Source organism: Somniosus microcephalus, chromosome 1, assembly GCF_052327205.1.
Source record: "Somniosus microcephalus isolate GS21.2 chromosome 1, FLI_Smic_1.0, whole genome shotgun sequence".
Taxonomy (NCBI): Eukaryota; Metazoa; Chordata; class Chondrichthyes; order Squaliformes; family Somniosidae; genus Somniosus; species Somniosus microcephalus.
Window position 1 is genome coordinate 410,107,093 of NC_140987.1, and position 26,240 is coordinate 410,133,332.

General features: G+C 41.3%; 1 protein-coding gene across 2 annotated transcripts in view; it reads right to left on the reverse strand.

The window, feature by feature from the left end:
* Positions 1 to 13,063, reverse strand: part of msna (moesin a) — an 89,311-nt gene extending 76,248 nt beyond the window's left edge. Inside the window, exon 1 of one of the 2 annotated variants that reach the window (XM_085998892.1) lies at positions 12,736 to 13,063. In XM_085998892.1, coding sequence (XP_085855018.1) covers positions 12,736 to 12,747 — 12 coding nt within the window. In that variant the 5' untranslated portion in view covers positions 12,748 to 13,063. Of the gene's footprint in view, positions 1 to 12,230; positions 12,335 to 12,735 lie in introns of those variants that run through there. The other variant, XM_085998900.1, reaches the window with a different exon arrangement.
* Between the last annotated feature and the right edge of the window lie 13,177 nt (positions 13,064 to 26,240).

Consider the following 26,240-nt stretch of genomic DNA (forward strand, 5'->3'; position numbering starts at 1 on the left):
TTACATTTAATACACTTTTTTTTAAATAATTAAGTCAAATGCCTCAGTGTACTACAAGTGGCTTCAGTGCCCCTGGAATAGAGGGGGAGGGAAGTTAATTAGAATACCCACTCCTGATCCAGTAAGCATGCAAGTTGCTAATTTGGTTTATCTTGTATTTTTTTTTCCCCCCATGTGTTGCCTCTGCTGGAAACCAGATAACAGGTTTGGGCTCAAATGTAATGCTCTTGCAGTTAAATAGCCTGCTGATGCCCACCATTGAGGATCACACTTGTTTGGCCACTTGGGAACAGTACCAGTTGGTGACTGGCACCCAAAAATCTGCCTCCCAGCAGGAGTAGATACCCAGAGAGGAATAAATAGAGCAAAAAAATCACATGCTGTACACAATAATACTACTTTTGTTAGTTGAAAGGTAATTATTGTTAGATTGAAAAAAATCTCAAGCAGGCAGCAATGTGGTCACTTATTTCACACAAGGAAGAAAACTTAACCCATATCAGCAGAGCTCTTGCCATCCTTCAATCTACAAGCTTGAGATTTAAAATCACTAGTTTGATTTACCTTGCATTCTCACTTTTCAACCTTGGACCTACACTGCTGGCCTTGCCTCTTACTTTTGGGTGCTCAATAATTTTTGAATGTTGTGCAACATTTATGCAATAATCCCAATTCATTCTATCAAATTGTTCCCACCACCAGTGGTAGATTTGTAGCCATCATTACTTTGCCCTACATTTAAACAGTGCAAAAATGCTCCTTCTAGGCACAGCCCAGATTTGGAATGATATTTAGTACATTTTGCTGGGTGTGTTTCATAATTCAAGTGGGCATGAAAAAAGCCACACACCCAAGATCATACTATTCCTAGCATCAAAGCAGCTTTTAAATTCCAAGTATTTTAATTTTTACCTAAAATTATTCCAAATCAAATCAACTTTTATTGTCATTGTTAGTGCACAAGTGCAGTACAACAAAATGTAGGCTTGCAGCTCCTGCGTGTACATTTGGATTAAGACATTTAAACATTCAACATACATTTGGCTTGTAGTATATTAACATAAATATGACCATAATAAAGTGCATTGGCAGATGTGCAGGCTTGAGTTCAGTAGGATGACAGCCCTGGGAAGGCTGTTCCTAAATCTGGTCGTACAGGTGCGAATGCATCTGTAGCGTCTCCCAGACTGTGGCTGGGGTGGGTAGGGTCTTTGATGATGGACCGTGACCTCCGTAGACAGCGTTTCTGGTATATGTGCTCTATGGTCGGTAGCCGGTAATGCGTTGGGCAGTTTTGACTACCCGCTGCAGGGCTTTCCAGTCATAGTAGCTACAGCTGCCATACCATACTGTGATACAGTTTGTCAGGATGCTCTCTATAGTGCAGTGGTAAAAGTTAGAGGATCAGGGGTGACAGATTACATCCTTTCAGCCTCCTTAAGAAATATAGGCACTGCTGGGCCTTCACCAGAGGGGAGGTGTTGAGGGACCAGGAGAGGTCTTCTGTGATGCGGACTCCGAGGAACTTAAAGCTGTCCACCCTTTCCACCACAGCCCCATTGATATGGATGGGGGTGTGACTCCTGCCGTTGGACTTCCTGAAGTCCACAATGATTTATTTTGTTTTCTTGGTGTTAAGGGCCAGGTTGTTACCAGTGCACCACCACAAGATGCTGCACCTCCTCCCTGTAGGCTGACTCATCGTTGTTGGTGATCTGGCCTACTACTGTGGTGTCATCTGCAAACTTGATGGTATTTTACCTGCACTTCAAATTAATTCATTGTACAGTGTGTTTGGAAATGTAGTTCCTTATGGGGTACACGCCAACAAGCACAAGATTTATTATATACACAAGTTTCAGACTGACTGGCTGGTTTCCCCCCTCCCACCCAATTTAAATAATAGCATGGACAGAACACAAGCGTTTCAGAATTACTGCACTTCTCTGGTTTGCACTGCACCCACTCCCTTCAGTAAAAATAAACCCCCATTGTGTCTGAATTGCCAAGGACCAACATACTTCTAATCTCATTAGCAAATACTGTATTGACCTCATCTCAACATGCAATAAACTTGTGCTGGTCCCATAGTTTTGCAGCATCAAGTTGTAGTGAAAGTAGTCAGTTAATTCAATAGGAAGGAGTAAGTAATGTTCAGGATGTATGCACACAGTACAGGCCATTTCCAAAGAATTATTTTTAAAATAAAATTACAAAAACATGGGCAGAGCAGGATAGAAAGAGAGCAAGGACATCAATACATGTGCATGCTCATAATTCAACTATTTTGGAACAGGATAATTGTGAAGGGACTCAGTCATTTCTTCTATTAGTAACTGGGGAGAAAACATGACAACCTGCAGCTAAGATTTGCACTTTTCCAGAACAGATGAAACAATGCAGATTTTCTTCAGCACCACAATTCTCTTGTTCACCTTCAGCATCCACAAGCAAGATTGAAACTCTGTTCTGTACTGCCATTAGATTTTATGCATAAATGAATTATTTACTACAAAGATGTGCAATTGGGAAGTGGGGTGGCGGGGGAAGAAACCAAGATTTAAAAAATTGTGCTTTAGAAACTGCTCTTTAACCTTCAAATGGAGGCAGATACAAAATATCTGGATACAGTATTGCTGTATCACAGAAGACCATCTCACTGGGAATCCCCTCCATTTTGGTGGACAGTGGAGGCTCAACAGCACCCATTACCACTACTTTGCAGCTAAAGCTACAAGACCAATACGAATACTGCTGGTTCCCAACACAGATCGCACATGGTCAGTTGTGATCTGAAGGCCAACATACTCTGCATTTTCCAAGGCCAGGTTTCTTTCTTTATATAAAAAAGGAAAGTGTCTTTGCAAATCCCAGTAAATTTACCTTTGGATTGCAGCCTGTGGTACAGGTTTTACAGTGCCACACTAAAAAGCAAATAGCAGTGACCTTACTTAGCAGAAAAGCAACTTCAAATACACCAACTCTGCACCACTACCATTCTAAGAGTGTAGTGATGGGGTGAACTGGACTTGGTGTGGGATAGAATACAGGTAGAGTTTTGGACAAACTGAGGTTTATGGAGGACAGGAAGCTGGCCACGAGAGCATTGGGAATATTGAGTTTGAAGCTGACAAAGGCACAGATGAAGGTTTCGGCAGCAGATGGGCTGAGGCAGAGTCAGACAACGTGGAGGTGGAAGCAAGTGGCTTTTGTGATGGAGGATATACGAGGTCGGTAGCTCAGCACTGGCTCCAATAAAACAGGAGGTTGCAAACAGTTCTATTAAAATGTATTCTTTTTAAAACAAACTAATTTTCTAGCATCAGCTTTTGGCCCCCCATGCCAATTCTACAACATTAGCTGAGAAAACTAGACAAGAACAATGTTTAAACTGAAAAGGAATGTATTTTTAGTTAACAAAATCCTTAGCTCTTAAGAACTATGAAGGACACCAATGAGAGAAAGCAAGTTAATTAGTAATCACTTCCATTCAGTGCTAGAGATAGATTTTGTACAAAGCTTTAAAACCTCAGACCTTAAATTGGACTAAACAATGTTGCCAGCTCATCTAATACTGTTTGCAGCAGATTTAAACCAAGTATTTTAATTAAGCACCTTGGAACATTTCACATTTAAAAAGGTGTTATATAAATGGAAGTTGTTATTCTGCAGTTACAGCCCACCATTGCTGTAGTTTAGAGGGAGGGGAAAGTGGTGGTAAAGCTTGTTTCAAAAGGGCTTGAACTTGCTCAGAGGCAGCACAGAAAGGTCAGTGTTACATGTCACCAAACATTCTGTAGCAATTGTGGTTCTAAGATGACATCACTTATCAAGAAAATCTACACCATTGTCAAGAATCTGCCCCCAAACCAAACTATTAAAAATGCTTCATATATTGCAACTTAGTAATAGGAATTAGTAATGTATATTGGAGATGCTGAACAAAGGTAATTGCCAAAATCTTGCAACAAGTAAATTAAGTGTTAATCTACAATTAACTAACTATCTGGGACTCACTCAGTGCAAAACAGGTTACTTGTCACAGTATTGGTTACAGAGGGTCCCTGAACTCTTGCGGCAGAGTTCTAAATATATTCTATTACAGAGAGGTTATTCTTGGTATAACCAAATGTTTTCTGCAACAATAGCATTGTTTTCCTTTAAGCAGCTGACACCATCTTTTGGAAGTTAGGATGTTATTTTCCCCTCCTCCTGCCCAAGAATTGTGTCAGCATTTGCATGTGCCCCATTAAAAGCAGCCAAGATTTTACTTCTGTCAGTCAAGTGGAACAGCAATTTTGAAATTCTCATTACTGGACCTGAATATACATTTTTACAATGTATCACTGGTGAAAATCTGCACTATTATGCAATAAAAGTTACATTTAGCATTGTAACTGGTTAGAATGGAGACATAGAATTCCTCATCTTGATCTCTCCCACCTCCAAAAAAAGCTTAAAAAAATCTTTCACCCAACAGTCATTTTTAAAAATACTCACTGCACAATTTTCCTACTTGAATTCATTTTTTCCATGGGACTCAATTACAGAATTCTTTCCCTCCCTTGCACAATCTACAAACTAATTTGCAGTAATCAAATCACTAATTTCTGATTTACATTATCTTCTTTTTTTCCCCAAGCTTAGTGGTGTCCTACATCATGGGCATTGGCACTTCCACCTTTCGCAGAAATAGATTCAGAGAAAGGACCAAAAAATTTTGGTAGAAGCTTGAATGACCAACAAGTGAAATTATCCAAATAACAGATCCTGATAAAATATTCAATACATCAGCACCCACTGCTTACATTGTAGGCAAGCTTGCTGAACCAAGCAACACATACATTTTTGCAACAAAATAAAAAAGCTGCCTGGTTTGCAAATATAATTTCTGCCCTACCATCATCAAATACATGGACAGCAAAGCAGAGGTCACATACAAGCCCACCTAGTTACCAATTCAAATAAGGGAACATAGATACAAGATTAAATGAGATTTAGGACAAACAGGAGAAAATTATTTTTTTTTTTTATTTTTTTTTTTAAAAAAGGGCTTTGAGGCTGTGGAATGCACTAGAGTTAGTGATGAAGCAGAAACAAAAATCAACATTTAAATAGGTGACTGAAGGAAAAAGAACGTGCAGACACGAGACTAGGACTACTGCTTGTGTGGAGGATGAACATTATTAACTGGTTGGTCCAAAATACCCATTTCCCTCTTGTAATTTTTATGCAATTCAATTATGTTATCCAGTCTCTCAAGTCTGCACCAGTGTTTTTCTTCACCTAGTCCAATCCCAGTCCCCAATTTGCTCTGCTTTTTACTACAAAAAGACTTAGTTTAATCTTCTGGATTAGCCTTTTTTTTTAAATATAAAAAGATACACTTCACAATCTTTCAAGGTCACTAGTGTCATCTTGTTTCAGCAGTAGCACTCCTCTCAGTTAGGAGGGAATGGGTTCAAGCCCCACTCCAGGCCTCAAGCACAAAAATCTAGACCAACTTCAATGCACAAGTGAGGGAATACAGCACTGCCTTTCAGATGAGACATTAAACCAAGGCCCTATCCACCTGTTCAGATGGATAAAAGATTCCATGGTACATTTTAAAAGATAGCAGGGGCAGTATTGTCCAAACCAAAATTTATCCTGCAACTAACAATAAAACAGATTAACTGGTCATTTGTCTCATTAGTACTTTTGGGACCTTGCTGTATGCAAATTGGCTGCCACATTTGTCTACATAATGACCAAATTTCAAAAATAATTCATTGGTTCTATGCAGATTTGGGATATTCCAACACTGCTCAGCTGGAGTCTTTCCTCATAATTCAGTCCCTGACAGGGTTCAGTCTCATGGCTCTTCTGAGCCGCTTCAAACCTCCAACAACCTACTAGCTCCATCTTGAATTTGCTGGCAGTCTCTGCCTCCGTGCATCTTTTTTCCCCATATGGTCACCATGAGTGCAGATTAATTAAATCCAAGCTTTTAAAAAAAATCAATACCTTGTTGAAAAAAGAGAAAATAGCAGGAACTATCCCAGAGAGATAGATCAGAAGACTTAGTGTGGAATAAATGGAGAGTCTTTGACAAATATGCTGCAACTTCATGACATCATCCTGAAGCAGTTTGCTGATCTCCCAGAGTTTCATATTTTGAAAGCTGCAAGGCATACAAGTGGTCAGGAGCTGGATGAATGTCACATTCTTACTGTTTGATCTTCCTTAAATGGGAGGTTTGATTTGAGAAGATTTGTGCAGTGGAATGAGACACTTATTTAGAACACTTAATCACATCAGGAACTGAAGCAAGATATAGCATCATTGGATGCAGAGTAAACACATCCACTGCTTTAATCCCATCAAGTGTGCCTCATTTGTTAAAGGTCAAATTATCAGCACAATTGAAGTTAGCAATTACATACCCATAATGATTTTTTTTTTTTTTTTAAATATAAAGGTGTAATCTATCATTTGCATTCACCATTGACAGATACTTTTACTAGAAGTTGTTGCCAAACCACAAGTTTCAAAGTAGTAGCCTTTTTGCCTCTAGGAGGCTACTATACTTCAGAATTTTAGCTGGTTAAGAACTCATTGCCACCCACGGTTTTCTTCATCAAGTTGGCAAAGCTTTTTAACTATTTATTAATTTTCTCAGTACCAAGAATCCCAGCATACCAACAAACTTTGGTCACTTAAGTCTCTGCAACCCCTACAAATCCACGATAGAAACCCATCTTATTTTGAGTTCCATTAAGCATGCCATTCAAGAGAAACAGTTTGTTTGAGCCAACACAAAGCTGAATTTACACAATGAAAAAAAGATTTGTTTTCCATTAATGCAGAGGGCAAGCTTTCTAGATGGCTCAGCAAGTTGATCTACTCAGTAGTTGAACCTTGCTGACGAGGAAGGTCCCATACTTAAACTAACCTTGCACATCATGGATTATCTCAGCAGGTGGGATGGTACAGACATTACAATTAGCCTCAGTAACCCTGGGTGGGTTTTTTTTTGGAGGGGGGTGGGGAAGGGAAGGAAAGCAAGAGAAAATAAAAATCAAGATTCTCAATGTTATCCATTCTACTAGTAGAGTGAAATTTAAAAGCTATTTTTGTTTGCAGTTAGTGGGGCACAAGGACTACTGGCTCCTGATATGCAAGTCTCAGCTGGTGGAACTCCTAAATTAAAATTTACTTGAGTCAGCAAAGTCATCCACCAAGACCACCCAATAAAGACAAACATTTTTACTTTGTTTCCCCAGGTACTAGCCTCAGTAAATGAAAGTTTACTTTGGGGTACCACCAGCCACACAAGACTTGAAGTCAGCTGCCCTAGCACCCAACTAAACTCCATATAAAAGCAGCTTAAAAAAAACCATGTCTGCAGCAGATGTAATTTCATGCTCTGTGCCAATTTAAATCAAAGAGCCTGTCAACAGACTGAAAGTTAATGACTTTAGGTTTTGGAAGTTTCATACCAAGTAGCTCAATTAATTGACTTAATCTTTTAAACCCATATGGGCAAACATGAAAAAGACTGCAAGAAAAAGGCTCAATAAAGTAATAAACTAGTAATAGCAACTTGGAGAAATAGACTGAAGCAAAGAACTTTTAAAGACCAGTTTGAAAATGCTTTGATAAAAATTGTAATCTTCCAGGATTAACCCAAATGGAAGGAGTTATTTAACATCTGAATTTTTGAACCCTTTGCATATAATCTTTGTTTCTACTAACAAAAAGGAATTTTTTCTCCACAGCTCTGAAGAACCCTTTGCTGGGATAGAGTTCTATGGGTGCTGGCAGTTCTCTGGTAAATTATCCACTATAAATCACATGTAATAAGTTTGATAGACCACAAGGCAAAATGGAGAATGTTATGAAAGATTCTCCCTTTTTGTTCTTAAAGAACAGCAAATTCCACAAACAGAAGTGCTTTTTCTAGCAGTGGTTGTGTAGTTCAAGTGTAATTGGGCACCAAAGCAAGAAAAGCCTAACAATATACCACAGCCTTGGTTGATGTGGTTTGTTCTCAGTATATAGGACAGAGAAGAGGCCAGAACTGCAACTGGGAACTAAACGATGCTGTCCACAGCAGGTGTGGTTTGCTAGTCCTGGTCAAGCCTACTGAAGAAAATACCTTCCCACACTAAATATGCTTTGGAGTGGCAACACAAGGTGTGCCAGTGACTGGACGTGTAATGTTGTAAACCAATTTTCAGGAGCGATGCAGAAGGAAGAATGGTGACGGGGTGGTGGGAAGAAAAAAAAAAAATAAGTTAATGGCCAACAATTCAACAGTACCATTCTATCTTCAGTTCTCCTGATGTGTCACTTAGGAAGGCCAGCATAGGAAGTTATATCACATCATCTCAGACACAGGTCATGGGGGTGGGAAGAGAAGAAAAAAAGCAAACAACTAGAGTCCCCACTCCCAATTGCTATCCAGTGACTTGGTTGCTGCTGTAAAGTAAACCATTGTTTGGATATCAGTTGAGAATAAAAGTTGGACTTCATTGGGATGGGCTCCCCATAGTATATCATGGTTTACACATTGAATGGCTACCCAGGAAAGGTATGGGAATGTGACCAGAAATCTGTACCAGTGTGGTTAGGTTAAAACTAAAAGGATAGTACAATTCCCAAAACTATCCTCAGTGACTGAATTGTGTACCCTGACCACAGATACTCTAGTACGTGCATGCTGTCCAAGACTGCCAGCAATTTCATTTGTCCTTGCAACAATTGGTTTACTTGTAATACTATATTATTCAGAGCCACTTTAGCAAACTCCAGACCTTCATCTGGCATCTGAAATGCATTGGTTTCCAACCGAGCCCCACTATAAAAGTGAGTAAGCAACATAGAAACTTTAAATCACTCATAACTACCATTGGTGCTCAAAGAAATAAATTATAATACAGTTAGACCAGCATTCTATCAAATCCCCTGGTATAGCACTGAACCATACAAACCAGATGGCCTCAAGAGTGGATTCCTGCTCTGCACTGACTTAGTTGATGTCAGCCAGTGTAGCAGTTTGGCCAATAGACTTTCTGATCATCGGTCAGGGGAGTGGAGGTCAGTGTTCCTGCTCGATTACTACCTTGTGACTCCTACTGGGCAAGCGTGGGTGTTGGTTTTATGAAAGATCAGGGCCAGTTACAACACCCACCAGCAAATAGACATTTACCCTCAAGATTCACTAGGGTGGAGGAAGGAAAATGAGGGCAAGGAACCATCAAATGTGCATCCCATTAGAAGTCAAACAAGGCAAGTGGTGACAAAAATCTACTCGAGATAGAGATATTCTATTCCTCCTGCAAAAATACTTCATCTTCATGATCAATACTGGCAGGCTGACACATCAGAATCATTTTTGAAACAAAGCTCTTTCACAGCAAAGCACAGCATCACCCATACAACCCTTATTAAAAACAGAAGGCAAATCAGAGTGAGGAAAGCCACTGGGGATATCAGCAAGCAATTTTAATATGGCTTCTGTGGAATATGTGGAAAATATTTCCTCCACTGCCAGCACCACAAATGTGATATTTAAAATGTCAAACACATGTATCTAGAATATGATGCACACTACATTACAGGTGCAAAACATTAAAAAGCTGGGTGATAGACATTTTACAATCTACAGTACAAAGTTCCCTGACAAACAAAGTTAAATAAACTAAGCAATTAGAACTTTTGTTCACTTCACAGTTTGACTTGTCTGCCTGAAAGTACAAAATGTGTATTACAGGATATAAAACTCGTGTCTTTATAAATCAGCATAGCTTCCATCTTGTGGTGAGCAATGCCATGGGATATCCTCTAGTACCAATTAAATATTCATGAATTGTTTCAGAATTCTGAAACATTAGAAAGTACCTCCACAACTTTCCCCAATAGCTAACTTGGGTGGCAAAAGCAGTATGTAATTGAACCAGAAAGCTCAGGCTTGATCGCCAGTCTGTGTTGAATCGGCTGATCTGTCAGCAAAAGCACTAAATTGGCCTCAGCACCCCAGAGCCAGAGAAGGAAAAGATAGTTGGGTTCCCACTCAATGATCACCCAGAAACACCTGCTAGAAAGTGCATACAATACAGAAATCAGGCCAAAGCAGGATTTGGTTACTGACTCCTCCTCCCTCCCATGGTTGAAAAGCCTGCTGACACCAAGTGTCTAGGCTTAAACATGGAGTAGCATCTAGCACCTCTGGAAAAGCAACCAAAGGAACCAACACTTTCTTCAGGAACAAATTATTGTGGAGAAACAAAACCCTCTTAAATGGGTTGCTCAGCAGTTTAAAATGGGTAACTTCCAAACCATCTTTTAAAAAAAGTCAGCAACTTCTCAGTTTGTGCAGTTGGGTGTGTCACAGAAGTTAAAGAACTCAGCACTTAGATGCTAAATATGGAATCCACCCCACAAGTTGTTTGGTGGTGGGGGGGGGGGGGGGGGGAAGGAAAAAAGATAGATATATAGATACTGGTGGAAGTGAAGGGGGTAATTGATACAAACCCTCTTTCCCCCATAATTACGATGAAACAATTAAGCAACCAAGAGCCCGATTTGAATATTTTCCCCTCTACCTCCTCTTCCCCACACAGGAGAAAAACAGTTATCTTCTCAGCCCATCGCCACACTACACTTAGGGATTCGATAAAAGGGAATTGGGACTCCTCAACGCAGTGTTGCTCAAGTCTTAAAAAGCTGCAAGTGCAAGACTGTTTATATAAAAGTCCTAGACTTTCCTTCAGAAATTACTTTTAAAAAAAATGTTAAAGTCAGTCAATCTCTAATTGAAGTGAACTTGAATTAAAATTACACATGGTGAGGGCTATTCACAATAGTCAACATTTTCACAAGAGTACTTTGATTAATACACTTTGTTTCTCTGAAGGCTCATCGAGTAAATGCACTACCTGGCCTAGTACTGGGCCAGTTTCAATCCTTATTTGTGCTGCATTAGCTAATTTTAGCCAGTGGCAGTGCCTGCTGACACTCGACACCAAGGCACACACAAGAATGGCCCCTTGGGTGAGGCACCAGACATCATCTATAGAACTGCATCTAACATGAGTCAGCACCTTGAGGAAACAAGAACACCCTCTTCCAGTAAAAGACACATCAACTTAAAAAAAAAAGGACCTTAACACAATGTGGGGTTATAGCAGCAATCCATGACGTCAGCAGAGCAGTATGCAGTGATGGAGATAACAAATTCAAGTGTAGGAGCATGAGAGCTGAAGGCTCACACTAACCAGCTCTTTAAAAAAAGTCACTGTACTACAACTTTGTTGCCAGTACAGGATTGTCAGGGGAAAATATATTTCCCCACACATTACTTCAATGTATAATTGAAGTAAAAATGTGGCCAACACAAATTAGATATGCCAACTCCCAAGAATGCAATGACCCACATTTCTTACCACCACCCAGAAGTTTAAAAAAAAATTAAAAGCCTACACCGTAAAGAAAAAAAGTCACTTCCAATTTTTTTTTTTTTTTTTATAATTTAAAGTTGCTGCTTTTCATTTTCTTTTGAGATACCTATGAATATCCACAAGAGTTTTCATTGGCCTTTTATTGCCAATGAAATCATGGTGATTGTATATGTACCTATATAATTACAAAGGACGCCAGATTATTAGCTTGCATTACTTCAAATTAGCTTTTCATACTTGACTTTATTTAAGTAGGAAACTCAAAGTTCACAAAACGCACACCACGTTGGCAGTTTTAACTAGACAAAAAAAACCCCACTGAATTCTGAGTGGGTGGTTCATGAGAAATTATCCCGTTGCAATGAAGCGAGACTTGACTAAACTAACTTGCCGCCGAGGGTGGGGAAGAATGATTAAACGGAGTTAAATTCAGATAAAAACAGGGCCATTGTCCTAAAGCTGCGGCCTTACTGCTCAAGAGTAACTAAACTGCCAAATAAGGCTCTTCCATTACCCACCAGACTACTGTTAGGAAAGAATCCCATACATGACGCATTGCAGGAAGCTTTGAGTCATTTTAGTTCCGTTAAAAATTGGACAACAGCCAAATATAAAAGTAATTAAGAACTTTAAAAATATATTTAACCACTCCCCAATAGCGAGAAGCACATTTACAACCAAAAAAATGCAAGCCGGTTGTCTTAAAAACGTTTGACTAATTACGAAAGACAAGATTTTAAAATGAATAACACTGAGCTGGACCCAATGCAAATTAATAACCGTTACCAATGGAGCCAATTTCGTTTCCAAAACTGTCAAGAGTTGAGCGAGTGTAAAAACCCGTTACAAAAGTAACCGTGCTCTCTGCCGCCTCACTCCATTTGAAAGGCAGCCTGCGATTGGCAGCCAGCCCAGCCATTCACGGTGCACCCTACCGATTCCCACTCAGAGCAGAGAGCGGGCCAGGGCTGGCACCCGGCCGGCCAGCACTGCCCAACCAACTTAAACCATGTTAACAGGCAAGAGGAGTAGCTTGAGCGGAAATTGAAGTTTCAGAGAGAGAGAGAGAGGGGGAGGAAGACGAGAGAAGAAACTGGCAATAAAACCATTAAACGCTCACAAATTATAAAGAGCATGCACCACTTACTTTTTTTTTTAAACCCAAAAACTATTACTCCATATTTCGGATATAAACTTGACTTTTTAAGTAAGAAACGTTAAATTATACAAGAGGCGGGAGACAGGACACATCACGTTTATGCAAATACAGATTTGTTAGTCGTCTGCTTACCGTTTTGGGCATTTTGTTTTCTTGCAAATTCCCTCAACTTCCAACTGAAACGTTTTTCCACCTTTTCTACAAATCGCCGCTTTAGGTTTCAAAACTAGACGTTCCTTCTGCCCATCGGCTTCTCGCCGCTCTGCTACGATTCAGAATGGAAATCAGTACAAACGGTTCAATTACACGGCTCTTGTAAGCAGATAGCTATGAAAAGAAGCCTTGAGCTATGTTATCTGCACGCTGCGAATTGTCTCTACTTGTATTTAGCATGAAGCACAGCCCCAACTTCCTGCTAACGGAACTTGAATGCCTGACTGTGACACCACACCCAGGAAAACGTTCACATTTTAAGCGATGAGGAAACAGACCCCGCCTCACAACGTTGTAATAGACACGGCTGGTGGCGAATCTAATTTTCTGGGTTAGGGCAATTTTTTTGCAGACAAAGTATATTTAACACATGCATGAATTATTTTCGAACAATTTATATTTTCTTTTAGCAAGCAGTGGTGTTAAAGAGTGATGAGAAAACATGTTTGATTCTGGATCAATTAACACATTTAAAGGGGAACTGATTGACATGTTTTGAGGAGTGGAATGCAAGTTCTTAGAAGTATCAATAACACTTTTTTCGAGTTGGGAGAAGGAACTTAATGTTCCCTAAAGTTGGGCATAACCAGTTGGGTGGAGCAGGCTAAATGGGACAAATGGCATTTTCTCTCTGTGGACCTTCATGTATGCTTGCAATCTTTTTCCAAGACACTTTATCAGATTTAAAAACAAAATTTGGGGAACAGCCATGTGAATGTTGGCACAGTGATATGCCATTTTATCACCAACCACTTCTACCACAGCGTACTTTAACCTTTGATTAAAATTTACATTGCTGGCTGAGAGTATTTTAAAACTGATACCTTATTAACTGCCTTATTATTTCCAACTGATAACAACAATGTCAGTAGCAACTCTGTAAAGTGAAAGACCCTAGTATCAGTGCCGTTGGAGATGACCAATTACCTAATCTTTGGCAGAAGTCTCTTAGGGTGCATCTGATGGTTGAATGTGCATTTGCTTCAGGGCCCATCATCTTGGATCTGATCTTTGAACACACCCATCTAGGCTAGTAATGTGTGGTCTCCATAGATGGCCTGTCCAGACCTTTCCTTGACATCAAAGAAATATTATGCCAGACTGGCAAAGTCAAAAGCGATTTTTATACTAAATGCATGTGCACAGAATTCTCATATACACAGTTGCTGTAAAGCTAATCTGTTTCGTTTCTCTGCTAAAATAGTGGAAAGGGGAATTTCAGACAAATACATTGTGTTCATACACTAGTATAATGCAGTGTAGTTTTAAGGTCATTGTTTAGGTTCAAACATGAAGACTGGCCACTTGGATGAGGTACCAGAGGTAGTGTACCCAAGCCAGTGCCAGCTCCTTCTGGATAGGAGACAAATAAACTCAAATTGATAACTGCAAGGATTTGAATCTGGATTTAGCAGAATCTGAAACCACTCTATGAAACCCTTGAAAATAATATTCAATGGTTTTTATCATTGTTAGATAAAAAAAACAAAGACAGTAAATTGTTGCACAATTGGCACTCATCAAAAATCTGTATCCTGTCAACTCTTCATTGTACATAAATGTCAAACCCTGGGATTGCCCGCCCCCGCCGCCCTCCCACCCGTGCCCTTCAACACAGAGGTTGTGAGGTCAGTGCAAGGGAATTTTATTTGCATGGGGCCGGCAGATGGAAGTGCCACTTCCCGCACTTCCTTGGTGCCCACTTGCCCCATAGGCCAGGAAACTGTAGTGGCCACCAGTGAGGGGTAGGGTCTTGCCCAGCCCCACCTCTGACCCCCGTGATGGCTTTGATGAGCTCCTGAGTGAGACGACCAATCCAGGAAGTATTACTTTTTATGCGTTCTTAGGGGGTCCAGTCCCCTTGACAGTCCACAGTGGGCCTCACATGTGGAGGGCAGTGCACCTCATCTCTCTTGCATGCAAGCCACCACTGAAACACCAGGCCCCATCTGAGGCTCAGCAGCAGGAACTCTGAATTCTTCCCTTGGCCCCACCCCGGATGATCCTTTGCCTTGTAAGCGATGGAAGGAAGTTTCACCCATTACAAGGGAATGCGTAAGCTGCCAGAAATGACAGAGATTCGACAATACTCGGTCTTCTCCATATCCTTGAGGGTTCCACCAGTCTCCTGCTAAAGTTACACCATCTGTGTAAAGTCAGGGCCAAAATATTTAATTACGTTAAGTAGAAATACTTGCTATACTCACTGTAGAAGTTTGATATTTAACAAGGCTCCATAACTGTTGCTTCAAGTGGCACTTTTTATCATCCCAACTGTACTCAGAAGGAGTATGGGATAAGGTTACCCCCTCTCCCCTGTTGGTATTTGTTATGTTCATAAATAAATAGACGTTTTCATTATGAACAGCTAGCTTGAGCTAGTCATTTATTCAGCCATGTGGACTAGTGTACAGGCATCCATCTTGTGGGTAGCCCCTACTAAACATACAGCTCCACCTAGTGTGCCATTCTAAAATGACATGTTACTGATCATTACATCCCCCTTCCTTAGAGGTTAAACAAAATCAATATCAATCAATATCAATCAATCATAACGACATAAACATCTTCACAACAGTCAACACATTTTCAAAGCTTTACTTTATGAACTCTAAGCTTTTCATTCTTTTATTATAGTTTTCTTTGTACTCAAAGATTAAGTCTATCAGGCTTTTTTACTTCACGTGTGGATCTTCTCAGCACAGGTAAGTCTGATGTGTTTTCATGAGAGCCTGTATGTGTATTTGTGTTAGATTGTTCTGGTGGTGAGTGACAAGATTCAGTTGCGGCATCGTCATCGATTTGCTCTTGGATAGTTTCTTGTGTTTTCAGGAGGGAACGGCGGTTCCTCCTGAGAATCTGTCCTTCCTCAGTTCTAACAGTGTATGACCTTGGTCCTACTTCCTCAAGAACTGTAGCTTTCCTGTTCCATGCATCTGGATCCTCAATCCTGACAACATCATCCCTTGTCAATGGTTTCAGAGTTTTGGATGACTTGTCATAGTGTGATTTCTGTTTCAGCTTTAACAGTTGAAGTCTCTGTCTCAGTTTCTTACTCTGCTTTTCTTTTGCACAGCAGGGTAGCGTGGTGCACAACTTGCGACCCATTAGGAGTTCAGCAGGTGAAGAACCAGAGTCCAAAGGGGAGGCTCGGTAGCTCAGCAGGGTGAGATAAGGATCAGACTTGCTTTCTGTTGCCTTCTTCAGTAGCTGTTTGAGAACTTGAACACCTTTCTCTGCCTTACCATTCGACTGAGCATACAGAGGACTGGATGTGATGTGTTGAAAGTCATAATGTGCTGCAAACTGTTGCCACTCCTTACAGTTGAAGCATGGACCATTGTCGCTAATGGCAATCCTGGGAATTCCATGTCTGGCGAAGATGGATTTGACATGCATTATGACACTGTTTGCTGATGTGCTTGAGAGCAGTGCCATCTCAGGATAGTTAGAATAGTAGTAAATCACTATTAGATAGTCTTTACCATTCAAATGAAAGAGGTCCATACCAACCTTTTGCCATGGTGCTGTTGGTAAGTCAGCTACTATCATTGGTTCCTTTGCTTGTTTGTTTTGGTGTTTCTGACATGTCTCACATATGCCTATCATGTTCTCAATGTCCTTATTTATGCCAGGCCAATAAACAGTGTCTCTTGCTCTCCTTTTGCATTTTTCAATTCCGAGGTGTCCCTCATGAATCCTTTTGAGCATTTCTTGATGTAGAGCCTGTGGAATGACTATTCTGTTCTGTTTTAGTAATAGTCCACTTGCAACACTTAACTCTGACCTGATGTGATAGTACTTTGGACAGGAACCTTCTGGCCAACCATGATGAATGTTCTCTATTACTGTTTGTAACACTGTATCTTTTACTGTTTCTTCTGCTATTTGCTTTGATTTTGTGTCTGACACAGGCAGCGCAGCAGTGACCATACTCACATGAACATCCACGTCTTCCTCAATAGAGCTCACATGACTCATTGTGGGTGCTCGGGATAGTGCATCTGCTAACACTATGTGTTTGCCTGGTGTGTAGATCAGTTCAAAGCCATATCTTTGCAGCTTCATCATGAGTCGTTGAATCCTTGGAGACATCTCATTCAGGTTTTTTTTTATGATGGCAACCAGTGGGCAGTGGTCTGTCTCAACTGTGAAGGTGGGAAGTCCATATATGTAGCCATGGAACTTTTCTAATCCAACTACCAAGCCTAGACATTCCTTTTTAATCTGGGCATATCTACACTCAGAATCAGTCATAGACCTGGAGGCATAGGCAACAGGCTTCCAATCTTCACCCTCTGCTTGTAGCAAGACCGCGCCTAGGCCATCTTTTGATGCATCTGTTGACACTTTGATTCTCTTTGTTGGGTCAAAGAAGGTGAGTACAGGTGTGGTTGTCAGCACTGTTTTGAGGTTCATCCACTCTTGTTCATGTCTTTCTGTCCATGCGAACTCATTTGTTTTATGTAGCAGGTCTCGCAGACAGGCTGTCTTGGCTGACAAGTTAGGAATGAACTTTCCAATGAAGTTTATCACCCCCATGATGCGTAGCACTCCTTTTTTGTCAGTGGGTCGGGGCATTTTGAGTATGGCGTTTACTTTTTCCATATCTGGCTCTATTCCTTTACCAGATAGATTATCTCCTAGGAAAGTGACTTCCTGGACGCCAAACTGACACTTGGCTTTGTTGAGCTTCAGTCCATTCCGGCGTATGCTCTGTAGCACTTTAGTCAGTCTCTCATTGTGTTCTTTCAGTGTGGAGCCCCAGATGATGATGTCATCAACATAGACCCAAACTCCTTCCAGACCTTCAATTATGTGTTCCATCGCTTTATGAAAGATTTCAGATGCAGATATTATCCCGAAAGGCATTCTGAGGAAACAATACCTGCCAAATGGTGTGTTGAAGGTACAGTATTTGGTGCTCTCTTCATCCAGTTTTAGTTGCCAAAATCCTTGTGAGGCATCGAGCTTTGTGAAGTATCTGGCACCTGACATTTCACTGGTGATTTCTTCTCGCTTGGGAATCTGGTAGTGTTCACGTTTTATGTTTGCATTTAAGTCCTTTGGATCCATGCATACTCTTTGTTCATTGTTCTTTTTCTTTACACATACCATGGAGTTAACCCAGTCTGTTGGCTCTTCGACTTTCCTGATGACTCCTAGTGTGGTCATTCTGTCCAGTTCTTTCTTGAGCCGGTCACGCAGGGGTGCTGGAACTCTCCGTAGAGCATGTACCACTGGCTGAGCATCCTCCTTTAGCTGGATCTTGTAAGTGAATGGTAGAACTCCAAATCCTTTGAACACATCCTGGAAATTACTCACTACAGTATCCACCGAGTCATCTGGTCTGCTTATGGCACAGTTTATACGGTAGACTCTCTTGACCAGTTCTAAGTCCTCACAAGCTTTGTCACCTAGTGGTGAATCAAGTCCTTCAGCCACAACAGAAAACATGAGATGATGCACTTTGTCTTTGACTGTCACTTTAAGTCTGCATACACCTAAGCTATCTATTTTCTGTCCATTATAGTTCTTCAGTAGTACTGACTTTTTCTGTATTTTGGGCTTTTCTTTCATATTTTTAATGTCACTCATACTGATTAAGTTTGCTTTTGCCCCAGTGTTTAGTTTCAATGTAACTAATGCTCCATTTACCTGCAGTGGCATCATCCATTTGTCCTCTTTTACTGCATTAACTTTATGTTCAGCATTGTCCATTCCTGAGGGCTGCACATTTTCTGTATCCTTTTCGATATTGTCACATGACACCATTCCTACAAAACATGTCTCACTTAAATCAGTGTCCTCAATCACATTGACTTGTTGCCCTTTCTTTGCTTTTACTTTTGAAAAGCATTGGTTGGCAAAGTGATTCTTTCCATTACATTTTGTGCACATTTTTCGAAACGCTGGCCATTGTCTTGGCTGGTGCTGGTAACCACAGCGTTTACAATTGAAAGTGCCATCCTCCGATTGCTTTGCATTTCTGTTCTGCCCCTGTTTCTTCCCCTTGTAGGACACAGCACCGACAGCAGCACAGTCACTCATTACCGTCGCATTATTATTAATTTCACTGAAAGTCTTTGCGTGCTGTTGAGCTAGCTCACTGGCATGGCATATTTTCACAGCATCCTCCAATGTTAGTTCGGTTTCTCTCAACAGACGTTCCCTGACTTTCTTATCATGAATACCAAACACAATCTGGTCACGAATCATGGATGATTTCAGCTCAGAGAAATTTCATGTCTGTGCTTTCAGTTTCAGATCGGTCACAAAGCTATCAAAAGTCTCATTTTGCTGCTGTGTCCGTGAATGGAACACGTACCTCTCATAGGTCTCATTCTTTTTGGGAGAACAATGTGTATCAAACTTCTTTAGCACATCGTCCATTTTTTCTCTGTCCTCCTCTTGATCAAATACAAACGTATTAAATACCTCTATTGCCTGCGGGCCTGCAACCATGAGCCGTAACGCTATTTTCCTTGCGTCTGGCTTCGTAACAAACCCGATGGCAGCAATGTAGAGTTCGAATTGTTGTTTGAAAGTCCACCAACTGCAGTCGACATTCCCGGTGAGTTTCAAACCCACCGGTGGCTTCAAATTCTCCATGTCACATTTCACAATATTCAGCAGATATTACCAATCCTGGTACCATGTTATGTTCATAAATAAATAGACGTTTTCATTATGAACAGCTAGCTTGAGCTAGTCATTTATTCAGCCATGTGGACTAGTGTACAGGCATCCATCTTGACTACTGCCTTGTGGGTAGCCCCTACTAAACATACAGCTCCACCTAGTATACCATTCTAGAATGACATGTTACTGATCATTACAGTATTGACATTGAAAACATTGGTCTTGAAATTCGTCTTGGGCGATGGCGCAAAACAGGCAGAATCAGACCAGCCGCCCGTTACACGGAGCGCCTGATATTGCAGTCAGTGGAACTGAATATCAGGTGCTGCATATAAGGGGCGGCCGATCCGATACCACCCGTTTTGCTCTACCACCCGAGACAAATTTCTATGTCATTGTCTCTAATTGTTATGCAGCTCCACTCATCTATATCTTTTTGGGGGAAGACTCTTTACTGTTTCAAGGGCTAGGATTTCTCAACTAAATAATCTCAACTAAACTGTTCATAACCTTGGTGTCATAGTTGACCCTGAAATGAGCTTCCGACCACATATCCGCAGCAGAACTAAGACCGCCAATTTCCACCTCCGTAACATCGCCCGTCTCCGCCGTTGCCTCAGCTCATCTGCTGCTGAAACCCTCATCCATGCCTTTGTTACCTCTAGACTTGACTATTCTAACGCACTCCTGGCTGGCCGCCCACATTCTACCCTACATAAACTTGAGGTCATCCAAAACTCGGCTGCCCGTGCCCTAACTTGCACCAAGTCCCGTTCGCCCATCACCCCTGTGCTTGCTGGCCTACATTGGCTCCCAGTTAAGCAACACCTCGATTTCAAAATTCTCATCCTTGTTTTCAAATCCCTCCATGGCCTCGCCCCTCCCTATCTCTGTAATCTCCTTCAGCCCCACAACCCCCCGAAATATCTGCACTCCTCTAATTCTGACCTCTTGAGCATCCCTGATTATAATTGCTCAACCATTGGTGGCTGTGCCTTCTGTTGCCTAGGCCCTAAGCTCTGGAATTCCCTGCCTAAACTACCTGCCTCTCTACCTCTCTTTCCTCCTTTAAGTCGCTCCTTAAAACCTACCTCTTTGACCAAGTTTTTGGTCACCTGCCCTAATTTCTCCTTATGTGGCTCGGTGTCAATTTTTTTGACTTATAATATGCTTGTGACGTTTTACTATGTTAAAGGCACTATATAAATACAAGTTGTTGTTGTTGTTGTTGATATTCCTTGGGTTAATATAAACATTACAGGAAGGATGTGATTGCACTAGAGGGAGTGCAGAGGAGATTTATGAGCATGTTGCCAGGGCTGCGGAATTTTAGCTATGAGGAAAGATTGGATAGGCTGGGGTTGTTTTCTTTGGAACAGGGGAGGCTGAGGGGAGACCTAATTGAGGTATATAAAATTATGAGGGGCCTAGATAGAGTGAATAGGAAGGACCTATTTCCCTTAGCAGAAGGGTCAATAACCAGGAGGCATAGATTTAAAGTAATTGGCCGGAGGTTTAGAGGGGATTTGAGGAGAAATATTTTCACCCAGAGCGGGGTGGGGGTCTGGAACTCACTGCCTGAAAAGTTGGTAGAGGCAGAGACACTCATCACATTTAAAAAGTACTTGGATATGCACTTCAAGTGGCGTAACCTACAAGGCTACGGACCAAGTGCTGGAAAGTGGGATTAGGGTGGATAGCTCTTTGTCGGCCGGCACGGACAAGATGGGCCAAATGGCCTCCTTCTGCGCCATAAATTTGTATGATAGAAAGGATTCCTCTAATTCAGTACACATGCAAGAATTGACTCTGAAAAATAGCACTAACACCAAGCAGTGGAAGTTTTCATTTCAAAATCAGATTTAGGTAAGTGACTATATGGTTTATGGTGAGCAGTCTGTGTGATCTTGACAAAAATTTCCAACAAATGCAGATCTGGAGTATTGTAAAGGGGGTCAACTTGCATCAGAGTTGCACATTAACAGTTCTTTCATTGGCCTAGTGAATAAAAGTACGACCCAGTGCAGCACTAAGCCAAGGACTGATCTGAATTCCTCCAACTTGTACACTACTGTATAGTTCTGTATTCTACTTGCTTTGTTGAATGTTGGTCCACAGTGATTGGACCTATAGGGGATTGAGTCTACTAACACCCCAGGATATCTTTTAGTTTCATCTTTATCTATTTCAATAACATTCATGAAGTACTTATGTCACCCGTTTTACATTTAGTACTAAATACAAAATTTATCAATTCTATGCTCCCAGCAATCCTTTAAGGGAGCATAGATTGGAAGCTTTGGGCAACAGTGCTGATGCCCTTCAGCTGTGGTTCACTCCTTGGAGTACAGATGGGGGAATTTACCCTTAAATTTTATCTGCCATTGTTGTGGCCACTTACATATTTTGTATAATTCATTTTGGAGTTGGTTCACTATAATTGGCTTGAATGTCCCTGGCCTAGGGAGGGGAAAATCAGCCAGGGTTTCCACTCCTGATTCCTATCCAGTGACTCATACTGGAAAGTACACGTGTGTGGCTGTCTGGTGAGGATAGGATCAGGTTTCGCTGTGATGCTTTCCACGGTTGCTTGCTGGGACTCACTGCCTAGGCTCACAGATGAAGAATTGGCTCTTGGACGAGGTATTGGAAACTGAACAGTACCCGTGGAACTGTATCCCAGCAAGATCCAAGCCTTTAAATATCAGCCTTGGCTCAGTGGTAGCACTCCCGCGTCTGAATTAGAAAGTTGTGGTTTAAAGGCACATTCGAAAGACCCGAGCATATAATCTAGGCTGACACTCCAGTGCAGCACTGTGGGAGTGCTACACTGTTGGAGGTGCTGTCTTTCGGTTGAGACATTAAACTGAGACCTTGTCTGCTCTCTCAGGTGATCAAAAAACATTCCCATAACACTGTTTGAAAAAGAGCAGGGTTGTTCTCCCAGTATTCTGGCTAACATTTGTCCCTCAACCAACAATACTACAAAATAGATTATCTAGTCATTTATCGCATTGCTATTTGTGGGAAATTACTGTGTGCAAATTGGCTGCCGTGTTTGTCTACGCTGCAACAGTAGCTTCACTTCTAAAGTATTTAATTGGCCACAAAGCGCTTTGGGACATTCTGAGGACGTGAAAGGCACTATATAAATGCAAGTTCTTTCTTCCTTCTTTACAAGAGGGCGAAAGGGTGTGAAGGAATATACTATATAGACTTTTTAGAAAAATACACTATCTTATGAAAGAATTCTGGCCTTGTTGAGATAAGACAGTGGTTGACCCTGAAGAGTACCTTATAAGGAACTCTACCTTATAAATTCTTTAACACATAACAAACTGGGTTTGGAAATTTAGGAACCTAACTATGAAATAGCTATGAAAGAATTCTGGCTATTGAAACAAGACAAGTTGTTGACCCTGAATAAATAACCTTATTGAAACAGAAGAATGGGTGGCTCCGAGTGGCTGGCCTTTTGGGAACAGAACAATGGTCAACCCTGGATAAGTGATTTAAATCAAACCTCTTAAAGATGGCACATAAGATAAGGAACATCTGCCCTCGTAAAGATGACACAGGAAATAAGGGACATCTGCCTTCACACCTATATGGTAAAAACTCCCAATAACTATTGCCGATGTAGCAGTAAGAATTGCAGGCGTAGGCAGAAAGATGAATAGTGATAACTAACTTGGATCAGCAGAAACCTTATGGGATACAACTGAAAAAGGGTATAAATATTGAAGTTTCAAATGGGATATCAGACTCGTTTTAATCGGGCAAAGTGATTCTCAACTACAGAGGCAGCTCTGTGGTCTTTCACTCTTTGTACCTCGGGGATTGAAGGTAATTTGATATTGATGGATATCCTGTATAGAAAATTTTAAGAACTGTAATACTGTAGCGAAGTTAAGATTTAAAAGTAAGATTCACTGTTAAAAATAAGATCGTAGTTTTTCTCTTTTTAGAACTGTTAGCATTGCGATTGACTGATTCACCAACTGTAAATTGCATGTTGGTTCTTTTAATAAATCTCTATTTTTAGAATTGTCTCACATAAGTTTTCTGTATCAATAACTCGCAAACCCAATCTCTGTACACTCTTTGGTGGAGAGGTACATTTCGGAAGGAGATCTCCGGACCCTCATAATATCTGGGATGTTACAGTCTGGCTAAACTTATTAAGAGTGCTATCTGGAGGACAGTAACATTCTCGGGTTGCTCCTTTCCTTTAGGGAGAGATAGCCCGGACCTTTAGACCCAGTTAAGCATCTTTAGGATTCGGCTACCTCAAACTTTAGTTGAAAGTGAACATCTGAGAAATATGCCTGATCCGGGATAGCCCCAAAGAGGCTAGGACTAGTAAATATCCTTTCAAGGAGAGGAAATGAGAAAATTTACATTTTCACATTTGTTGTTAATTTACTGCAGAATAAATCAGGTAGTTATTTACTCTGAGCCAAAACTATTCCACCATTGATCTCAGCATTGTCGGTGTCTTTGAAACATGAAATTCATGGTACCATAGTATAAAGGCCTTCATGTGAATCACTTGCTGATTTTAGCTGGACCCAGTGTCTGTGCCAGACTGGTGATTTAATTCCTCCTGGCATGTGAACCTTCCATATAGACCGTAGAGAATCACATTCAGTTAGGGTTATTGTGACCAGAGCTAAGTGTAATCTCTAAAGCACCAAGATTATAAACTGGACTTTAATTTTACCGTCACAAAGTCATTTCCATGAACAACTGAAGAAGACAAAAAAGTGTTTGTTTTGTTGTTGTAGTTTTGGACAGAGTACAAGAAAAAGCTTTTCATCTGATAGGCAATTCTTCTCTCAGGTATTGGATTTAAAATAGCTGTGGTGAACTTAGCTCCCTGTTCCTGTTCCGCCGCCATATTTTCTGGGGCTTGGCAGGAGCATTCTCACTCTATGTAAATCGGGGTCCTATGATGTATCTGTGTTCCTCCAATTCTGGACTTGAGTGCATCCCCGATTTCCAGCACCCCACCATTGATGGCCGTGCCTTCAGCTGCCTGGGCCTGAAGTTTTAAAATTCCCTCCCTAAACCTCTCCACCTCGCTACCTCTCTCTCCTCCTTTAAGACGCTCTTTAAAACCTACCTCTTTGATCAACCTAATATTTCTTGGCTATATATGTGGCTCGGTGTCAAATTTGTTTGATAACGCTCCTGTGAAGTGTCTTGAGATGTTTTACTATGTTAAGGGTGCTATATATTTTTTAATTTGTTCATGGGATGTGGGCGTCGCTGGCAAAGCCAGCATTTATTGCCCATCCCTAGTTGCCCTTGAGAAGGTGGTGGTGAGCCGCCTTCTTGAACCGCTGCAGTCTGTGTGGTGAAGGTATTCCCACAGTGCTGTTAGGGAGGGACGAGGGAGTTCCAGGATTTTGACCCAGCGATGATGAAGGATCGGCGATATACTTCCAAGTCAGGATGGTGTGTGACTTGGAGGAGAACTTGGAGGTGGTGGTGCTCCCATGCGCCTGCTGCCCTTGTCCTTCTAGGTGGTAGAGGCCGTGGGTTTGGGAGGTGCTGCTGAAGAAGCCTTGGCGAGTTGCTGCAGTGCACCTTGTAGATGGTACACACGGCAGCCACGGTACGCCGGTGGTGGAGGGAGTGAATGTTTAAGGTGGTGGATGGGGTGCCAATCAAGCAGGTTGCTTTGTATTGGATTGTGTCGAGCTTCTTGAGTGTTGTTGGAGCTGCACACTGCTGTTGTTATATAGAGTTCTGATGTAATTTTGAGGGACAGCTAGGCAGAATGTGTGTAATGTACTCTCTGCCCAATTGTACCAGGTGGTGAAGAGGACAATGGTCCAAAAAGGTAAGTCAAACATTATTTTCCTGTGGCCAAGATGAGCAGGAGCGCTCTTCCAGGCTTCATAAGAATAAAGTGGACCTCTGCTGCCCCGGGCTCCCTACTTCACCAGCGGTTGTCCTCCTGGACCTGCCTTCCTGCCGGCCGGGTCAGCTTCTGGACTGCCAGATATTATGCCGGCACAGAGCTGTCAAGCTGCAGCGGGCGTGAACCTCACTGACAGCATGGTAATGTGGCGTTGCCCTCAAAATGGACTGGGCCTTCCACTTTCAGGATCGGGTGACTGGCCAGAACACTTTACCTAATGGCCACACAAGAGTTAAAATCTACCCTGTAGTCTGTAATCTCCCTCTTGAGTTTGTGCACTACTTTTAGCACACTGATTAACACATATGTGTTAAATTCTTGTTCTTGCAATTTTAGCAATGTCATCAATCTGTTTAAAATGACGCATTAACTGGTGTGCTAAAAATAATGTGGGCGGAATTAACTCGCTTCTCTCTGTTTTATCATTACTACCACAGTCAGTGCTCTTCTGACCTTTCCTTTCTTGTTCGGTGTAAATCCAAATAATCCTCCTCTTCCCTGCAACCTTACTGTATTAATATTGTGACACACTGCACTGCACCCGACAGCAACTCATTCTTTGCCAGGTCCTCAAAACTGTGGAACTCTTCACCTCCTTCAATCTTTCCTTCCTCCTACAAACCCAAACTTAGCCTCGTCTAATCACTGATTTATCTTGTCTTCTTTAATTCTTCTCAATCTTGGTAATATCACACACTATGGCCTATAACCTTTGATCTAGCTTCCTCAATTTAAATAAAAGTTATTTGCAGACACCTTTGGGATCTAAGTATGAAGTTACTTTAAAAAAAATTGTTTTGGCCTTGCAGACTGCTCACTGCCATGCATCCTGCTCCAGCCAGGAAGGCAGAAA